The sequence below is a fragment of the Zeugodacus cucurbitae genome, chromosome 2 (genome assembly GCF_028554725.1).
Source record: "Zeugodacus cucurbitae isolate PBARC_wt_2022May chromosome 2, idZeuCucr1.2, whole genome shotgun sequence".
Lineage (NCBI taxonomy): Eukaryota > Metazoa > Arthropoda > Insecta > Diptera > Tephritidae > Zeugodacus > Zeugodacus cucurbitae.
In genome coordinates, this window is record NC_071667.1 from 63,183,699 (window position 1) to 63,204,914 (window position 21,216).

The following is a 21,216-nucleotide window of genomic DNA, read 5'->3' on the forward strand; positions in this document are numbered from 1 at the left end:
GAGGGATTGCTATCTGCGTGTTATTCATTTGCCACATTGCCCTAAGAGGCATAGCAAAGCACCAAATCCCCGAAAAGTAGATAGTATGAGACATACAGATATGCGCACTCACACACAGACACACTCGTGGATATACCAGCGCTCATGTGTAGTGACTTGTACACAGGCCTCGCTCTTTCACCACCCCGCGCCAGCACTTGTGCTGTAATGTGGTGTTTTTCTAAATTTCAATTCGTCGCCTGCATTAAACGGCCGCCACTGTCGTCGTTCTGCCACCAACATCAACGGCATTCTTGTTTCATTAGATTGGATGTTGTTGGTCCTTGATGTTGTTGCTGGCAGAGTCGACTTTTAGGCGTTGCGCCGGCTAAATGAGTGGAACTCTTTAGATAAGAAGTTACATTTATGTCAGTCGACAGTGGACTAATACTATGTGAGACGGCCTAATGTTGTTGTTGTACTGCTTATGATTATTCGGTTGTTGTTGTTGTGTTTTGTTGTTATGTTGTTATGTTTGAATTGCACCACGCGCTATTTGACATTAGATTATTTTCATGACAAATTACTTCGAATTATTCAAACAAACAAAGTCGAAGACACACACATGCATAAATGTATATATGTATATAGTCATATATAGCGAAATAGCGTATATATGAATATTAAAAGACTTACATGCAGATAGAAGCTCACTACCCGGATTATTGCCGACTGAAAGCACACTTAGCAGCGAGAAACTTTCAAAGGGAGGACCATTCCTTAGAACTTATTTTGTTCTGAAAAAACGCATTTTCTTGCACACACCACATTTGAATGTCAAGATTTTTGCATTTCACTGTTTACTCAATACTTGTAATATTTTCATGTTTTAACGCGTTATTACATACATACATATTTACAGTTTTTTATGCAGTCAACGGCAGAAACTTTCATCAGCTTTCGACTTAATTAAACATTAATTTCAACTTTTGCTACGGCTTCGCGCGCTACTCATTTCCGCCAACAACTCGCTGTCTGCCACCTGCTTGAGCTCCTTATTGCATATGAGAGCGGTCCGATAAGTACGTTAACTTCGGCTGTACCGAAGCTAATATACCCTTCACAGGTGCTAACTATGTAACTACATATGTGTTTAAGCAAAGACGTAAGAAAAAGTATGTAAAAAAAAAAGAAAACATTTTACAAATTCTTTTTAGTAGGGTTGTTTGCTAGAAACATTAAGGTTATATAGTTAACCGATCTGAACAATTTCTTCGGAAATTATATTATTACCTTAAGCAGTAGTCCATGTCAAATTTCGTGAAGATACCACGTCAAATGCGACAATTTTCCATACAAGCCATTGATTCCGATCGTTCAGTTTGTATGGCAGCTATATGCTATAGTGAACCGATCTAAACAATTTTTTCGGAGATTAAATTATTTCTATGAACAATAACGCACACCAAATTTCGTGAAGATATGTAGTAAAATGCGAAAATTTTCCATACAAGCCCTTGATTCCGATCGTTCAGTTTGTATGGCAGCTATATGCTATAGTGAACCGATCTGAACAATTTATTCAGAGATTAAATTATTTCTATGAACAATAACTCACACCAAATTTCGTGAAGATAAGTAGTAAAATGCGGAAGTTTTCTATACAAGCCCTTGATTCCGATCGTTCAGTTTGTATGGTAGCTATATGATATAGTGGTCCGATATCGGCAGTTCCGACAAATGAGCATCTTCTTGAAGAAAAAATAACATCTGGAAAATTTCAAAACGATATCGTAAAAACTGAATGACTAGTTCGTATATATACAGACAGACGGACATGGCTAAATCGACTCAGTTCAACATACTGATCATTTATATATATACTTTATAGGCCCTCCGACGCTTCCTTCTGGGTGTTACAAACTTCGTGACAAACTTAATATACCCTGGTCAGGGTATAAAAATTTAGACTTTAGAGATGATCGTGGCTCCACTCATACTCAACCGCTCCGAACTTGTTCCAAAGCAGGCGAAGACTGTCCTATCGGATGGAAAGATGTGATCTACATCGATTACTTGGAGAAGGGTAAAACGCTCACTGGAATCTTGGGTCGATTGAAAGACGAATTCCGCATAAAACAGACCCCCCTTGGGTGCAGTACGCTCGACAGTAAGCGAAATCGAACATTCGAAAGAACTGTTATCCGCAAGATCTTTAGAACCGTCCGCGTGATGGAACCATCTTTCCTCATCCGTACCGAAGATGCGCATAAAAATCCAACGAATGCGCTGGAGGATTCATCCCGTACGCATGGAAGACGATGTTCCAGCGAAAAGCTGCACCATTCGATACACCGGGGTTAACAACGAAAGCTAAGGCGCCCACGCATCCAATGGAAGAACCCAGTGCATAGGCACCTGTCTTGGGTTGTACAACTGGCTTGACTGCGCAAAGGATAGAGGCTACTGGCAAAGTTTTATGTTCTTTATCCGGACCGAGCCATGGTTGTGGTGCCAAGCAGAAACAGTTGGAGCTTCGTAGGCTCAATTGGTTAAAAAATAATTTTTCTATTGTAGGCTACGTACTTATCGAACCTCCCTTCTACTATATACACACGTTCAATGCTCGCATTTTTCTATTTCTTAATTATGCGCACAAAACTTTTCGGCAACTTTTATGTTTAACCCGTAAAAGTCATATGTGAATATGCAAAAAATAACAATAACAAAACAACCTCATGTGCGCTCTTCATGAGTATTGCCCGCGTTGCAACCGTTACTATTCTGAATGTTTTACAGCAAGTTTGTTACTCACACTTTTGCTGCTTTCATAGGCAAAAGTTTCAAAGATTTTCTTCAAGCTCGCTGTGTTCTTTTTTACTTCGACTAGCTGTCTACAAGTTTTGGTACACACAATAAGAGTAGAGCCGGAGGCAAACGCTCGTATTTTGTTGAAAATATATTGGATACACTGGCGTATGAATATTTATTCCCTGCACTGTTGCAGACACAGATGAGTTTCGAACTTCACTTCAAGTCGCGAAGCTAACGCGTGTGCTGACGTTTTTATGCTGCAATACTTATGTTATGTAAGTCATGTGTAGTCAGCACTATGTCTCACACATATCAATGGTAAATTGAAAAACTTTCGTTCATATTTTCATATTTTTACAGGGTGCTCTTTTTTATGAAGTTTAATATGAGTTGTGTACACCATTGGACCAATTGGAAAGGCAGCCAATGTGTAAGGCTGTGTAAGAAATTTTGTTTATTAAGAGAAGATTCATCATCGTACAATTTTCAAGTGAATGTAAAAAACCAAAAGTTAAATTCTGTGAATATTGAAACCGCTAGATGGAGCCAGTGTATAATTATTATCGAGCATATTATTAATGGTTCGATTAGAAATATGTATTGGTAAAGGTAAAACAACTATTTATCCTTCAGTGTCTAGCTTTTGCTAGATTGAGGCTGAAACATCTCGGCAGCACGAGTTTCGGCGAACGACATAAACTGGCTCGTTTAGATATTAACCGTCTTTAGGCTCTTTGTCGACGCCTAAAGTTCTATGGTATCCATATTTAGGAGTTCACTGAGTCACAAAGGACTGGCTGTCTAAGTGGAATCGATTGGATGAACCCATAACCTAACCTAAGTCTAAATAATCTACAAGCAAAGGATTGTTCCGGTACATGACACTATATATCAATCGTTTGAGACGCTTAAAACAGGTTCGAGGCCCTTGAAGGTACAATGTTGTCCACTTTTCCGACAAATAATGTTAATATATATATATATATATATATATATTGTTTTGTACGATAAATTTGACTTTTATGTGTTGTGATTATGCTTTCAAATATTTTTGGCACAGAAAATTATATGTTATGTCTTATCAAACCCCTAGAGGCTGGTGCCGACATTGGAATTAAACGGTGTAGTGTCTTTCTCTGAGTAGTTAAAGAACTTCCTTAAGAAATTTAGATTAAAGTTATTAGGGAAATTAGCCATTCAGAAATTGCCAGTCATTACTAGATAATGTATAACTTGAGTCTCTATTATATATACTAGGTAACTAAATATGATCTTTTCACTCTCTGAATTCTGCATTATTTCTATTTGTGCATTGTGTTTATGATTCATCAGACCTTTAGTAGTTGGTTCCCGTCGTTTGAAACCTCAGATGTTTGGGTGACCTTATGCAAGCTCTTAAGCTTTATTAGTTACATAAGTATAAAGGTTTATAGACATAGTTTTGAATAATACCGTCTATGTGTTAACATGATACCTAAATATCTACTGAAGAACCGAAGAACAGCTAGACGGGGATGGACAGAGCTACGTGAAATTCTGAAATTCATCTCGTTGTGCTAATCTTTAGATATACAGTTGTGCTCAACATAATAATAGTGCAGTAATCATTGAAATTGGAAAAGAGACGGCTGGAGGCACAGGTTCACGACAGCATGTGCATCGTCCACCGAAGATTGAATACCACCCTAGACACACTACGATAACTTGTCTTTTATTTTTATGGTGCTGAGCCCATATATCGTATCTACACTGTCATGCATCAAAATGTTTACGTTGATATTTTGAAAAACATAATGTTACCTTATACCGAAAACGAAATGTCTTCCAGCAGCATAATAAGCCGAAACATACAAGTCGGAATGGTTTCGTATCAAAGGGATTAGGATCATATCTTAACCTGCGCAATTGTTCGACCTCAATTCTATAGATAACCTATGGGGTGATATTCAGAAAAGCAATAATCGCGAACTTTGGGTAATAGTTAAGGATTCTTTGGAAGAAATACCTAAAACCCTTTATGAAGGCTGGTCAACTCTATGCCGCGCTCCTGTAAGGTAGTTTTATATAATAGGGATTTTTTGATTAAGTACTGTACCCAATGTATGTATGTATAACCAATTATTTTCTAGTCTTAAAAACATTCGTTAGGTGTATAAAGCTTTTATATTATGGAAAATTGCAATAGTTCGGAATATGAATTTGTTATAGACCACATAATAATGTTTTTGACCAAATAAAGTATAGTTAAAAGTAACAGTAAGTAAAGTACAAAACAAAATGCATCGTCACTCATATACTACGAACAAATATAGATGTGATGTGAATGTAGCTCCAACTGTTTTAATTCCGGCCAGGTGAAGCGAGGAAATGGAAACTAAAAATGCATAATTTCAAAAATTTTGTCGAAACTACTTTCATTTCCGCATACCGTAATGAAAACTAAAGCAACAAAATAAAATACGAAATAACTAAAATATGTAAAAAGGAAACAACAACTTTTTACACATGCATACGTTGTTGTTGTTGTAGAGTAGAATTTCATGCGGCAACTTTATAACAAAACAAAATATATAGAATTTTCTAAAATTTGTGCCGAAACTTTTGGCGCTGCAGGTAACTGTCAAAATTGATTTTACTTAGCACACTAACACGCGCCTCTGCGAGAGTGCACTCCTGCCACGGCTGATATTAATACCGAAATTGTGAATGTTGCTTTTATGCCGGCCGTTATGTTGTGCAATGTATGATCGTACGTACAAACAGTTAGTTTGTGCCGCTCAACTTCCTTGCGTGTGCATAAATAAGAAAAACTTTTTGGCCTATGCGCTACTGTTGCCAAAAATTCACAGGTGGCAGCGATTTCGTGCGGCGAAGTGAGAAAAATTTCAAATTAGTATATATGTGTGTAAGTGTATGCGATAGTGTTTTACCTCCACAACTCAACCCACCTACAAAACTGGCATCAACTGTGCGATGAGCCAACCACCAAAACTAGCTTGGCTTATGCAACTTTGCCTAATTAAAAATCACAAACAGTTAGTGACAGCATTCATTGCAGACAACTCATACCGGCGCTGATGAGGAGCGGTGGGTGGTTAGTTGAATTGAGCCAGCGTTGCGGCTAAATTTCAATTTTTATTTCAATTATAATTTTTCAGCGACGTAGCGTAAAAAACTTAATGGATTTCTTCTCTTTCCGAGAAAGGGTTATGGTCTTCAGTTGGTTCGCATTGGTGCACATTATTGCAAAATTCTGTAAGTTGTAAGTAAGCTGCACAACTTTCTTGTAGAAGTCAATCAAATACTTTTCTTTCAACATAGAAAGTTTCAACTACAGCGAAGTTTGCCAACCATGCCTTTCTGCGCTCGTAGAACTGTCATAATTTTTGGTTCTTCAAATTTTCGTTGGATGGAAATTTTGTTCGTAGTTTGTAACAGTCATCTTGTTCTTAATTTCCTTGTTGTTTTTGTTTTATTTCCCGCATCCATTGAGCTGTTATGGTGCATTCGGCTTATTAAGAAGTTTTCGCCGAAAAAGCCAATTAAGTTGTCAGTCAAAGAGTTGTGAAAATTTTAATTTTTCTAATTATCGCTAGATTTTTTAACATGAAAGCAACATGTAGCAGAGCGTGGTAACGCTATGTTAAAATTGCGTTTTTTGTAGCAGTAAAAGGCTATCGAGATTAGCGTGAGTATTGATAATACTCTATGAAGAGAAGAGAAAATGAAAAGACAGAGAATTATAAATCACTCAATAACGGTCCACCTTCAAAGAAAAATTTGTCGTATCAACTGCGAGAACTATCTCCTCAATTAGAAGATGGCAAATTACTAATTGAATCCAAATTACTTTAATTCAACTTAGTAATCTGAACCTTAGTTCCCAAATTGGAGAGTTCGAAATATGTATTTTAACTTTTTGACTCTACCATCAAAACTTATATTTTATTTTAAAAAAAGATCAAACGATTTTGGTTTGATAATTTGTTTGAATCTATCCTTTTATCGGTTATATCGACCTCGAATGTGCCTCAAGGCACGCAATACAGTTTTGAGAAATAATTATGTTTTAAATCAGCAATCGGACAACAACAAATTCAAATTTGCCTGAGAGACCCGAGTTCTATGAGATATCAAAAAGAATCCTGATCTAAAATTCGCCACCCCTGGTTGAACTATTCATCCCAATACTACGTTCGGGCCGACATTGAAAACATCTAGAAAACACAATTTGTGTGACATCAAGTGTTTTCGATGCGTTTCCATTGACAGTTCACAAATTTATTTGTTTGTTTAAATTTTGAACAACGAGAATGGTATGTTTTCGAATCTTTAATATTTGCTTATAATTATTATTAATGATCGTGGTTTTACCGAATCACAAGAAAATTTAATAATGCAGGTATTGGCTTTGAAAAGCTGGATAAATATCTTGCGCAACGATGATTCTTTAAGAGAATTGATCGAGACTTTTACTACCCAGCACCTTGGCCTTGCAAAAAAAATAGAAGAATTGAACAAACAACGTTTAATCCTATTAGATATAATAAAGGAACTTCGGACGCCGATTAAATCATGTTGGACAAAAGTTTGTATAGGTTTCTACTGATGCAAAAGTTTTCAATTAAACATCATTAATTCCAGCAATGTTAGAATAATTTTTGGGAACACCTCCTTCGGCCTCTAAAAATTAATTAATTTCGGTCGCTGTGATCGACACACCTTGTTGCTGCAACACCACTGCCATTTCCCCTAAAATGTGGCTATTTTTTCAGGTCTCGCGTAGAGCACACATGCCATGAAAACACAAGTTTTATTATGAAAACCCATTTTTGCTATGAAAACATGTTTTCAATGTTGGTCCGAACATTGGTATCATATCATATCAGGTTGCATTTTAAATAATTATCTCCCACTTTCTACAGTTTCAAGAAGAACAATTCCTTGGTAAATGAGGGGTCAGAGGGCAACGGAAATTGCATTTGTTTTTCGACCTTATTGAATATATATTTTGAATAGATATATGCAAAAGATTTCTGTTACTTTTAAATTAAACATCATTTTCAAAAAATCACAATTCTTTAATGAAGAGCCTGGTCATTTATACATTGTTTTTAACAGCAATTGCGATATCAGCGACATCTGTATTACAAATATGAACGAGTTCGAATAACATAGCATAAATAGTTTGTACACTCCCTGTCTAATTTAGTGGTTCTATAATATAGTAGTAGTAGTAGTAGTAGTAAATAGAAATATAACATCTACATATGTACTATAGACTCCACACACATTCAACTGCAAGCTATTCCGTGATTAAGAAGATTTGTAGAAGACATTTTTATAGAATGTTAAGAGCGTTAGCTCTATATATATGGCGTCAAAAAAGCGAGTATCACCAAAGGTGAAAGAAAAATATTACAGTGTAATATTCACTAGTAATCATAGATTAATCCAATATTAGTGAGAAGAATTATGAAACATAATCTGTTAACTTTAATATCGCATCATCGAAAATCATACACAATTTTTAATAAATAAATACAATATTCAAGACATTTATTTTTAGCTTAAATTAATTCACAATACAGAAACTTTCCAAAAATTATAAATAAATTGATCATTTAACTTAATTTAACTCCGTTTAAATGAAGATCCATCACTTCTTGCTGGCGCAGCATGTCTTCCTGGTGCCAGAAGTACAGCAAGGCTTTTCGCTCTGGTTGCAGCAACGATTGCAACTCTGTTTACAACAACACTTGACACAATTTTTGCAAATGTTACAATTCGATGCTAAAAGAAAGTTATTATAAATGATTAATATTATTGAAAAAATACTAAATTTATAATTTGCTTTTACAGACTTCTACAATTTTGTTCAAGTATTTACAAATCACTTACCGCTAACACACTGCTGGCAGACCATTTTGTACTTATTTTTTTTTAGAAACTTTCCTTTACAATGTGATTAAATCAACATGTGTTGAATGACTGGTGCACGATAACACGATGCTATACTCTTTTATACAACAGCTGCGCCAAACATTCGCCCAATTAATAGTAATCCAAATTAGGAATGTTTCTGGAATGACGCGCGCAAATTAATTGCGATATATGTCGTCTTATCAATTGTTAAGCACTTCAATAGCGCTTTTGCGCTCAGCTCTATAGCATTACATTCGCGATAAGGGAACACGTTCTTTCATATCAGTTGGGAACAAATATTTACGCACTCGCACTTTCTTTTATATATAATCGGAGCATAACATATGTTTGTACACTTTTCTATGTATCAACAACACACACAATAAAAAGTAGACGTTATATACATTTGTTTTTGTTATTTTGTTACGTTAAAAAACTGTAGGAATTATCGGTTAGTAGGAATTATCGGTTATTCAACATAACTTGCAAAACAAGAACGCAATATAAAGCATACGATTACTTGGTATTCACGTTTTAATTGGCGTAAAATAAAGTGATTTTGATTTAGTTTGACCGAAAAAAAACGATAAAAGTTAAAAATCTTTATTATCGATTATTTATATATTTGTATCGCCAAAAATATCGATAATCATAAGAAATTTGTTATCGATATTTTTTTTTATTTCAGTATCCAAGATTTGGTAACTCTACTTTTCAAGAATTATCTGACAAGAGCATAATATAGCTATAACGAAATCTCTGTCGCTATTATAGCGGCTTCTCCAATCGACTTAAGTAGGGTTAGATCACCGTAATAACATCACTTGCAGTGATATCGTATCTTTATTTTATATTATCGACGAAATTCGTTCCCAAACGATGCTATGAGATTAAAAAGCAACTATAGATCGCACTGTTCCATGCAGTTCCTAGAAACATTTACATTGCTTTCAACAAAGTATTTGGTTTTCAAGATTTTATATTTTTTAAGGTAGAATAAATATATATAGAAGCTTGATATTGGGTGTCGAGAAGTAGAATCGAACAAAAAAATCTAAAATTATACATTTTAACAGCGACTTCTGGAAAAATCATACTATCGATAACAGCTCATTAACGCTTAAAAGACTATTTCTAGCATTGTTAGTGCCCGGAAAATAGAAAATAGTTCCTAATGTAAATGTATGGATTTCTGATTGCGATATATGATGCGATATATTATAAAAAAAAATTATTGAACGTAACTAGTTTCGCAAGAATTTTACTTTTTTCCTGAATTCTCAAAATCAAAAATACCAAGAAAATGCCTATACTATAAAATGCGCTCGCAGCTTACATTCCATGACAGAAGTCGGAATATTTTCATTTCTCTTTCTTGTTGAAAAAATGTGGCAAATATGTGGCAAATGTAATTGGAAATTACAGTTGTACGAGAACAAGTAATGGACGCCATTCCTTTACTATAACATTCACAGCGCAATTTTCGCGTCAGCTACAATGTGCGGCTGGTTCTCCTTTAAAACGACAAATACTGAGAAAAATACACAATTTATACCGCCTCCTTTGCTCTGACGTGCTCTTGCGACCCCATACCGTCTTACGCAACGCGTTTTCATTCGTTTAAATCTGCACAAGTTGTTAGACCTCCACAAGCGTACCGACGTATATCGCATATCGTAAGTATGTGCACCAGAGTTACGAAGTTTGGAAGCAACACTGTGCGAATGAGAATTTAGCGAACAGTGTCATGCCGCGCCGACACCACTACCACCAACCATGCAGCGCGCAGCGGCAATTTTATTTCGCATTAAGAGATTAAAATCGAAATTAAAAATTTAAATTAAACGTTTGCGCGCAGAATCATTTCAATCCTCCGAAATGTATGCTGCGTGTGGGGGCGCCAATGGCAGCTGCTGGCTGGGTGGCTGGCTGAGGCGACGCTGGTCATGGTGTAAATTACATGACATTCCTGATATGGGAAAATGCGCTCTTATCCACTTTTTAAATGGTATATGAATAGTTTGAGCGGAAGTAATGGTTAATTAAAGTATAACGGTGTAAAAAACGTTTGTATTTGTTAGAGAATTTTTGGATGAAGAAGTGTAAAAGTCAGACTGAAAGCAACGAAAATGCAAGAAAAGTTGAAAATAAGATCTACTTCCAAATATACAAAGTGTCACAGCAAAACCAGTCGTATGAGTATGAACGCCATTATATTTATATACGTAGGTAATTAAGAAAAAAAACATAGTTTTAAGTCATGTTTTACAGTAAATAATTTCTATAATTGTAAAAAATATCCAGAAATATAATTTAGCAAATTCTTAGTCCAAACAAGTAAGGAAAGGCTAAGTTCGGGTGCAACCGAACATTTTATACTCTCGCAATTTATTGCTATATTTTTATTAAGAAAACACACAATTTGACCCATATATTCGGCATAAATATATTTCACATATTAACCGATTTATAAGATAATAAGCTCATCGTATTTTTGAAAATATAATTAGGTATTCTCATATATTCATATATAAGGGAAGTTATGACCCGATTTTAACCTATTCTGGTACAGAGACACACTATTAGAAGAAAAATATTTCCTCTGAATTAAATTAAGATAACTGAGAGATTTACCGAAATTTTCGGTGAAAAGTTACCATGGGGCACTGTGTTCTTCATTTTCGATATCCGGGGCATTGAAAAGTTATAGTCCGACTTCGACAATTTTTTCACAAGTGATGCCACAGATCATATACAGTATTTGTGTAAAGTTTTATTTCGCTATCTTCATTGGTTCCTTATGTATATGTTATAAAGTGAAGGAATAAGATGAAATTCAAAAATGAGTTATATGGGAAGTTGTCGAGGTTGTGAACCGATCCATTTCTCACACGTCCATTTTTCACACGTGTCATAAGGGTGTCAAGAAAATATTATATACCGAATTTCATTGAAATCTGTCGAGTAGTTCCTGAGATATGGTTTTTGACCCATAAGTAGGCGATGTCACGCCCATTTTCCATTTTGTAAAAAAATCTCAGTGCAGCTACTTTCTGCTATTATTTCTGTGAAATTTAGTGTTTCTGAAATTTTTCGTTAGTGAGCTAACTCACTTTAAGTAATTTTCAACATAACCTTTGTATGGGAGGTGGGTGTGGTTATTATCCGATTTCAACTATTTTCATGGTGTGTGGTGGGGTACGTAGGAGAACCGACTGCAGAAAGTTTGGTTTATATAGTTTTATTGGTTTGCGAGATATATACAAATAACCGATTTGGGGGGCGGGGCCACGCCCACTTCCCCCAAAAAAATAACTTCCAAATATGCCCCTCCTAGTGCGATCCTTTATTCCAAATTTTTATAACTTTATTTATGGCTTAGTTATTACACTTTATAGGTTTTTGGTTTTCGCCATTTTGTGGGCGTGGCAATGGTCCGATTTTGCCCATTTTCGAAAGCAACCTCCTCAGGGTGCCAAAGAACGTGTTCTAAGTTTCGTTAAAATATCTAAATTTTTACTCAAGTTATCCGTTGCACGGACAGACAGACATCCGGATTTCAACTCGTCTCGTCATCCTGATCATTTTGATATACATAACCCTATATCTAGCTCGTTTAGTTTTATGACTTACAAACAACCGTTATGTGAACAAAACTATAATACTCTCTTTAGCAACATTTGTTGCGAGAGTATAAAAATATTGAAAGTAAATAGAAAGTTCTCCGCAAATGAAGAGTACATCCACCTAAAACCATATCTGTCATAGGGAAGGGGATTTTAAGCTTTAAATAAATCATTAACACCAAGTCTCAACTAATTCTTGAAAATAAAATGTGGTTGTTTTGATAAAATATTATTATTGTTGTTGTCGCATCATAAAATATCTCCCATATTATTGTATAGCTTTGGAAAGTATATACGTAAATTCGAGTACGTTCCGGTTATATAGACCTGAATTCATGGTTTCATAATATAATTATAGACAATATATAAAGACAATAATCAAGCCACCATAACCAGAGACCTTTCACGAAAATGATAGCCTACAAAACTAGCAAGCGTTAAAGCACTCTGACGACAGAATCATGACTTCCGCTAAATGTTAAAATTTTTTTAGGTGCGTTCTTTATTTACATATTTGACGCGCTCAGAGTCAAATCACCTTTTAACTCGAAATTTTTGGTGCTTTTTAATTATGAAAATGCCGCATATTGTTGTTATTGTTTGGCTAACTAAAACAACCATTATCTTTACACTACTGCTGTGATTATTTGCGCTTTTTTATAACGGTAGTTGTTGCATAAAATTGTGCAATATTTTTTTCCCCATTCACCAAAGATTCAACATTAATTTCACCAAAAATAAATACACACCTATAGTATATACATAAATACATATATGTATATGTATATAGACTTTACATTGTTTTGAAATGCATTTTTTGTTTTAATTTGAAATTCAAAACATTTCCATTGTCCGACAGCCGAGCTTTTGTTTGCCTTTTAACAGCAAAACAAAATAACTGAAAACGCTAGACAAAACAATTGGCGCATGAGCAGATGCATGCGGGAGGTGTCGACTGAAATAGCGGTAATCGTATCATACTAGTATCAGTATCATGCCCATCCTGTGCCAACACCCTGTACGTACGTGGCTATTGTGGACATTGGTAGCAGCCGGAACGGATTGTGCGGACGACTAACGGATGGATGGACTGGCAGGCTACATCTGCTTATTTTTGCTCGCTTCCATATTGTTTCATGTTTTGTTTGCGTTTTGTTTTGTTTTCATTTGATAAATTTGTTGTATTTGTTATGGCGTCTATTGTTCGTTATTATCGTATAGTATTTATATGTATGCATATAGAAAAATATAAGGTTATATGTGTGTGTGTACTTACCGACATAGTTCCATTGCTTTGTTTTGCTGTTGCTGTTTAATTAAACGCAGACTACTTTTGAAAGAGTTTTTCTCTCTACTTATTTTGAAGGATGATTTTGTTGTTATTATCACGTTCTGTTTTGAATATTCTATATTCATACGTTACACCTGAAAAAAATAGAAAATATATTATTGCAAATTCAGAGGCTGACTGTTAAACTGGACTCATTGCGATATTATTTATCAAATTTACATATATAATATATAGATTTTTTAGAATTTTTATTTTTTATATTCACAATACATAAAAATCTTTGGGCATTACAACAATTTTTCTCAGTGTATTCGTATATCTAAACATTTGAATTTATTTTATATTTAGATCTACAATACCCACACACAAATTAGCATACATATAAACACACACACATATGTATGTATTCGCAGCGGTAGGGGCATAGCTCATGCATGGCTATTGTTTCGAGTTAACGCACAGATTAGGGTTTTCATTATAGGCGCTCACAACAGCTTTTGTATGCCATTTTACTCATTTTCATATAAAAGCAAAACACACACAAGCAAATGCATAGCAGCATTTATGTGGCATTTAAAATTGGAAACCAGGCAAAATAGTTGCAAAAAAGTACGGTTGTGTCGGCATATAAATGTTTGTATACCATATTAGTTGCTATTGTTGTTGTGTACTGTTTGTTTATAACGAAAATTGTTTAAGTAGCTTAAGGCGGGTAGCAAGTTAATCATAGTCATAATATACAAAGCAAGTGGACTAATGAAGCTTTAAATGGCAATAGTTTGACTGAGACTTCAAGTTACGTATACGTAGGGTGATAGCTATGTGAAAATGTTAAAGTTACGTATACGCAGTGGAGGTGTAGCAATGAGTAGGGGCTTTAAAGTAGCTATCGAAACAGGTAATATTGTACAAAAATAATGCATTAAGACATGGAAAAAGTTAAAGAGCTCATTCCAAAATCGATTTTCCAAAATTATGATTGAATTTTTTTCATTTTATCAAGTAGTTTTTTTTTTTCAAAAAGTCTACTTTTTCATCTGATGAAATGTATTGAAAAATTCATATCATAGATACGATAATTTAAACGATAAAATGAAATCGTTCAAGGACACAACAAATAAATTACGAACGATTTGAAAAAAAAAATTAAATCGGTTGAAAACTGTTTCGGCAATTCAAGCCACCGCTACGACGTTTTCGGAAAAACATGATAATCGCGTTTAAAGTTTCAAGTACACCTTTGTCTGGTTAGTGTAGCGGAGCAGCATGAAAAACGCTATAACTTCGCTTCTACTACTTAAATCCCTATAAAAATTTGTGATAACTTTTTGAAGAATGTATACTTTAAGATAAAAGAATAAAAACAAGTAAAGAAAGGCTAAGTTCGGGGGCAACCGAACATTTTATACTCTCGCAATTTATTGAAGGAATTTTATTAAGATAAAACACAAATTTACCCATAAATTCGGCATAAAGCTTAATAGAATAACGAAAATCGTCATATATAGATATGAGGGCCGAGGTAATTCCTGTACAAATTTCATTCATTTTCACCTGCAAGGTACACTGTATCCAAGACTATACGCTCACTTAATTTTGCTAAGACTTCTCACATATTAACCAATACATATATGCGGAATAAAGCCCACCGTATTTTTGAAAAACCTATAATTATATAGGTATATGGGAGCTAGGAGATGTTATGACCCATATTTTCGGTTAAAATTTATCCTTAAACACTGAGTTCAACATGTTCGATATCTAAGCCCATGAAAAGTTATAATCCGTTTTCGACAATTTTTTCACAACTGAAGCCAGAGATGATATACACTATTTGTGTAAAGTTGTATTCCGCTATCTTCATTGGTTCCTTATGTATACATTATAAACTGAAGGAATCAGATGGAATTCAAAATTGAGTTATAAGGAAAGTAGTCTTGGTTGTAAACCGATTTCGCCCATTTTTTATCTGTGTTATCAGGGTGTAAAGAAAATATTATATACCGAATTTCATTGAAATCTGTCGAGTAGTTCCTGAGATATGGTTTTTGACCCATAACTGGGCGCTGCCACACCCATTTTTTTCATTTTGTAAAAACATCTGAGTGCAGCTTCCTTCTGCTATTTCTTCTATAAAATTATACGATTGACGATTTTCGTTAGTGAGTTAACCCACTTTTAGTAATTTTCAACCTAAACTTTGTATGGGAGGTGGGCGTGGTTATTATCCGATTTCAACTGTTTTCTTGGTGTGTGGTGGGTGGGGTACGTAAGAGAACTGACTGCAGAAAGTTTAGTTTATATAGCTTTATTGGTTTGCGAGTTATATACAAATAACCAATTTGTGGGCGGGGCCACGCCCACTTCCCCAAAAAAGCTACACCCAAATATGCCCTTTCCTAGTGCGAACCTTTATTCCATTAATTAATTAATTTTATCACTCCATTTATGGCTTAGTTATGACACTTTATCGGTTTTTGGTTTTCGCCATTTTGTGGGCGTGGCAATGGTCTGATTTCACCCATTTTCGAAAGCAACCCTCACACGGTCCCAAGGAATATTTGTGCCAAGTTTCGTCAAGATATCTTAAGTTTTACTCAAGTTACAGCTTGCACAGACGGACAGACGGACGGACGGACAGACATCCGGATTTGAAATCTACTCGTCACACTGATCACTTTGGTATATATGACTCTAAATCTAACTCTTTTAGTTTTAGGTGTTACAAACAACCGTTATGTGAACAAAACTATAATAATCTCTTTAGCAACTTTTGTTGCGAGAGTATAAAAATTCGGTTTTTTAACCGACTTCAACATATAGGGGTTATAGTTATATCATAATATATACATACATTCAAAGATTTGGTATTTCTCGCCACTCGGACATAAAACTTTCTCAGGAATGTCGTAAAAATTATATTATTTATAAGATTTTATTTATAATATTTATATATACATTTGCATTAATGAAAAGAATTAAAATGGCTTTAACCTTTCTCAACACTATTTTTAACCATTAATCTTTCTAAACTTCTGTAGATCGATCCTATTTTTATAAAATTCGCCTTCCTCCTTAATATTATCGCACTAAAACATAACTTAATTTATTGCTAATGTAATAAATACGAAACTTTCCAGATATTTTACACAAGAGATACTCTTAACAAAAAATCGAATCAAGCTTAAACTATCTCACTTTTGTATTCTTATCATTCTTCTTTTTTAATTCTTCAAACGAGTGTGAACCTACCCACTGTTTTGCCTTTAAAAAGAACGATAAAAAAATAATTCAAATCGATACGGTCTTCATCGTTCGATTCTCACCCAAATTAATTGCAGCTGATGTACAGACCGTTGAAATTTTAAAGAGGAAATCCTGATAAGATCGTAATATCTTCCAACACTCGAAAAATTGCCTTTAAATACTATTTATCCATTTTCATAATATTATATTTTCGATTATATAGACAGAAGAATAACTTAACTGTTCAAACCCCGTTCAATAATCCAAAAACTTCATTCCTTATTTTCAGATATTTAAAACTTGACTGCAATTTCTAATTTCCGGCTAAATAAATGAACTTTCGTTATTGGCAACTTTCACTTTTACTCAACTTGCATGTGCAGCGTCACACACACACATACATGTACATACAATGCATGATTTTGCTTTTAACTGTGGTGTTGTTGGCCTCAAAATGCGCCATTTTCACTGGCAGCAGACACACAATTTCCACAGCATTTTTGGGAGCAGGCGCACACACACACACATACACTCACACACACACACAAAAGGCACACAAGTAGCGGAAATTGTAATTGTGCCACCATAGAAGTGGCCGCCCACCGCAAAATACCTATTATGTTGGCATAATGGCTTAGTGCCCAAATGAAAATTGGTAGTTTTGAGGCGTTCGGGTTTAGCCCATAAAAGCCAGCGGCCAACAACCAGAGAAATACGCAAGTAAGGCAGTCAACAGCGGCGCGCAGTGGTAAGCAGACGAAACATAAAATTTATGCACTGTTTATGCGTTTTTCAATGAGTTTGTATGTATGTAAACCCTGGCATTTCAATGCTTTATACGAGTATAGCATTTACGGTGAGCGCGAGGGAAGTTGTTGGAGCCGCGACATTCCAAGCTGACTGGCTGGCTGGGTGTTTGAAGTGTGGTAATTTCGCGCATAAACATTTTGTTGTTGCCGCCGCTGCGATTTGCGTTACCACCAATACCATTGTTGTTATTATTATTAAGGTAGTTTGCATATGCGCATACATACATACATGTATATATGTATATGTATATGTAAGCGCTTGAATTTGCACACGCTCGCGTTAACGACACTATTGAGAGTAATTCCCGTTATAGTAGTCGTCGCCGCAAGGAAATGCGCCAAAAAAGAATTGAAAAGTGCGTGTGTACAACAACAGCTCCCCACACACACAAACACACAGAGGGAGAACTTTACGCTGCACTGGCAACTTTTCTTTTTGATATCCGTTCACAACCTTCAAAGTTCCGTTATATGTTGTACGTATGTATGTTTTACCGTTATTATGTGCAATGTTTGGGGAATTTCTTGAACAGAAATTGAAATTGAAATTGTCGCGGAAATAAAAATTTGCATATTTTAAGTAGCATTGATTTTCGCGCGTGACTTTCCGCACGCTTAGCGCGCCGTCGATTGGCTGTCGACAGGGGAGTACAAACTTCAGCCCACCGACAATTTCGCGCCAACAAGCATGTAATTATTTTTCAATGTGTAGCAATGCTGGTGCCCCCAACGCGATTGGGGCATGCTGCAGCCATTTAAATTATTTTCTATGAGTTGTGAACAATGTGGGAACACTTTTGGGAGCAGCGAAGCATTTAACAAGCAAATTATAATGCGACACGGAGGGATGTAGATTTTCTATATTATTTTTAGGTATAAAAAAGTTATTTGGAAATGTAAATTATTTCATTACACTACTTTGGTTCTAGTCTCGGCCACGACTAAATGGAAAAGCTTCAAGCTGTAGAAGGCTTCGTTTGATATTTCCTACGAAGAATTAGAATTTATTATTTATTTTTATCAAAAATGCCGAAAAACCAGCTGGCGATTAAGGTCAGAGATGGAACATATTAACTCCGAAAATGATAAATCTCCATAGATGGCGCAGCTAATACCTTATACAAATATTTATATGTCCTTTTTATTTTTGTTTATATTGTCTTGTTCTTGTTTTATCTTGTTTAATCTTATTTTTTGAATTTCGGTAAATTAGGATAAAAGGTTGATATGTTGCAGTTACTATGCAACGAAAATTTGTTCATACTTTTCTTGTTCGTTGTGCTGTTACATTAAGAATGTATTGATGAATTTTGTAATGCATAGTAAATATTTATATGTGAAAATCAGTTTAGCTGATCTTTCTTGCTGATAGTGTCGCAGCAAAATCTTTTTTCCTTAAAATTTATTTGCAAAATTATTGTAGGTGTATTGATTTAATGAATTGTTAAAGATTTGATTACATTTATTTAACTTTAAATCTAAAATTCCTCGTGGTACTAGTTTATCAGCCGATGAATAAGGATTAGTCATAGGAATGCATGGAAGCGGTTCCAAAATGCGTCTATGCGACAGCGAAAATGCATATCAAAATTTCTTAAAAACCCAACTAATTATGGTACAGTGCGAGGCAGCGGACGAAAAAAAACTTTGATGATCGGTTTCTCAAACACACCTAAACCATGGCACCTAAACCACCGCTAAAGAAAGACATAATAAAGCACATTTGAGGTTTGCAATTAAATAAATACCAATTTCTGGCCGATGATTGATAGAATATAGTATTTAGTGACGAAAACAAATTAAATTTGGTCGGCTCAGATCATTGCAAGAAATATTGGAAAAATTCCCTTCAGGAACGACGGTCCGCTACAAGCGATGTTTTGGTAGCGGTACCTTGATTTCATGGGCTGCATTTTGCTGCCATTTCTACATGTTTTATATCCACTCAAATGAATGCTAGTATTTATGTAGATCTTTTGGATATAGAGTTGATAAAATTTGCAGGCAATATTTACTACATGTAACAAGACTTATCAGCAGGATAACGCTTCAATCCACGAGAAGAACATCTTTAGCGACCGAAAAATTCCCTTATTACAATGTGCAGCATTGAGTTCGAACCTAAATCCTATTGAGGATCTCCAGGGGATCCTCGCTGCTCCAATTTTCCAAAACGGAAAGCAGTTTGAGACACTACGTCACCTTAGGTTAGCCATAAAGGCCAATATTTACATAACTAAGCTTCAATCATTAGTTAATTCTATGATTAAGCGGATTAATTTAGTTTTAAAATATAAGGACAATGCTACTGACGATAACGATAAACATTTATTTTAGTTAAACTCAAATGTATAGGATTTACTGGTAAAAATAGTAAAATGCACTATTTTTATGTTTTACTATAAATTTTACTTTATTTTACTATAAATAAGCCTAAACTTAAATTATGTTTTACTTAAGAAAAAAAATTAGTTTGTTAATTTTTGTTTTTTATGTCGTATATAATGGTAATAACAAACTTGCAATTTTCTAATCTTTTATTTTTTTTTTTGCAAAAAGTTCATGCACATATATTTATTTGTATGAGGTCCGTTTCGTTTTGAAAATTTATATTACCGTGACTGAATATTTGAAATTTTTACCTACAGTGTATGTGATAAGATCGCAAAACGATCGCGAAAAATAAAATAATAGACTAATATAAAATGAAGCTTTGTGTTCCTACGTCTACGCAATTACAGTGAACCCAGGATTATATCCGTTCAAGAAATGACGCCTCCCCGGAATTCCCCTAAATTATTTGGATTTTGAAATTCGAACAATATAACACAACTACATATATTAATTAATTTTTCTTTTTATTGGTATAACAGTTTGAAAGCTTTGTTTTTATAGTTTGATACTCAAAATTGCTATGGAAATATAAATTCCCCGAATCCCTCACTTTGTGCCACAATGGGATCCATGATGATGATGCTGATGCCCATGGTCATGTCCATGCTCTTTGCCCTTTTCGCAATGCTCATGCTTGCAATGGCATTTGCACTCCTTGCCGCAATTGCACTTGTCGCCACACCTCTCCGCAGTACATTTGCAATCTATTGTATGAAAGAATTGGAAGATGTAATTATAGCTCTCTAAAAAAATTAATAATAATTGTTTACCATTTCCACAACCAACACACGGCATTTCGCTGTATTTTATATTAGCTATATTTTTAAATGAATAAGTCTCGTTTGAACGTTCCGTTCGATGCTACTGATCTTGCTTTATGATCTTTCAACTTTGAAGTAGCAACCAAGCAAACATCACTTTTATACCACAACTGTCTTCATTCCCTCACGCGTTATCTATTTTATCTTTGAAACTGGATTACCTTTGTTTTGAATTCTGCGAGATGAGTCAACTTCTTTGGGTGAGGTGCGCAAAGAATTAGTCTATTGATGCAAGTACTATTTTATTTTTTATACTTGAGCGCTACATGCTCTGCGTAGATCATTTCGGTTTATTCACTTAACAATTAAAA

At 34.8% G+C, this 21,216-nt stretch overlaps 1 protein-coding gene and 1 long non-coding RNA gene across 2 annotated transcripts; both read right to left on the reverse strand.

Annotated features, from left to right (window-relative positions):
* Positions 1-8,320: 8,320 nt before the first annotated feature.
* Positions 8,321-13,605, reverse strand: LOC128919846 (uncharacterized). Its single transcript, XR_008469985.1, has 2 exons — positions 8,695-13,605; positions 8,321-8,586 (listed from the first exon to the last, which is right to left on the reverse strand). It is a non-coding gene; the product is annotated as an uncharacterized LOC128919846 (long non-coding RNA).
* Positions 13,606-20,527: 6,922 nt separating this feature from the next.
* LOC105213894 (metallothionein-2-like) lies at positions 20,528-21,014 on the reverse strand. The gene is made up of 2 exons (XM_011186999.3): positions 20,855-21,014; positions 20,528-20,788 (listed from the first exon to the last, which is right to left on the reverse strand). The coding sequence occupies exons 1-2, from the start codon at positions 20,877-20,879 to the stop codon at positions 20,631-20,633; spliced, it is 183 nt and encodes a 60-aa protein (XP_011185301.2). The 5' UTR covers positions 20,880-21,014; the 3' UTR covers positions 20,528-20,630.
* Between the last annotated feature and the right edge of the window lie 202 nt (positions 21,015-21,216).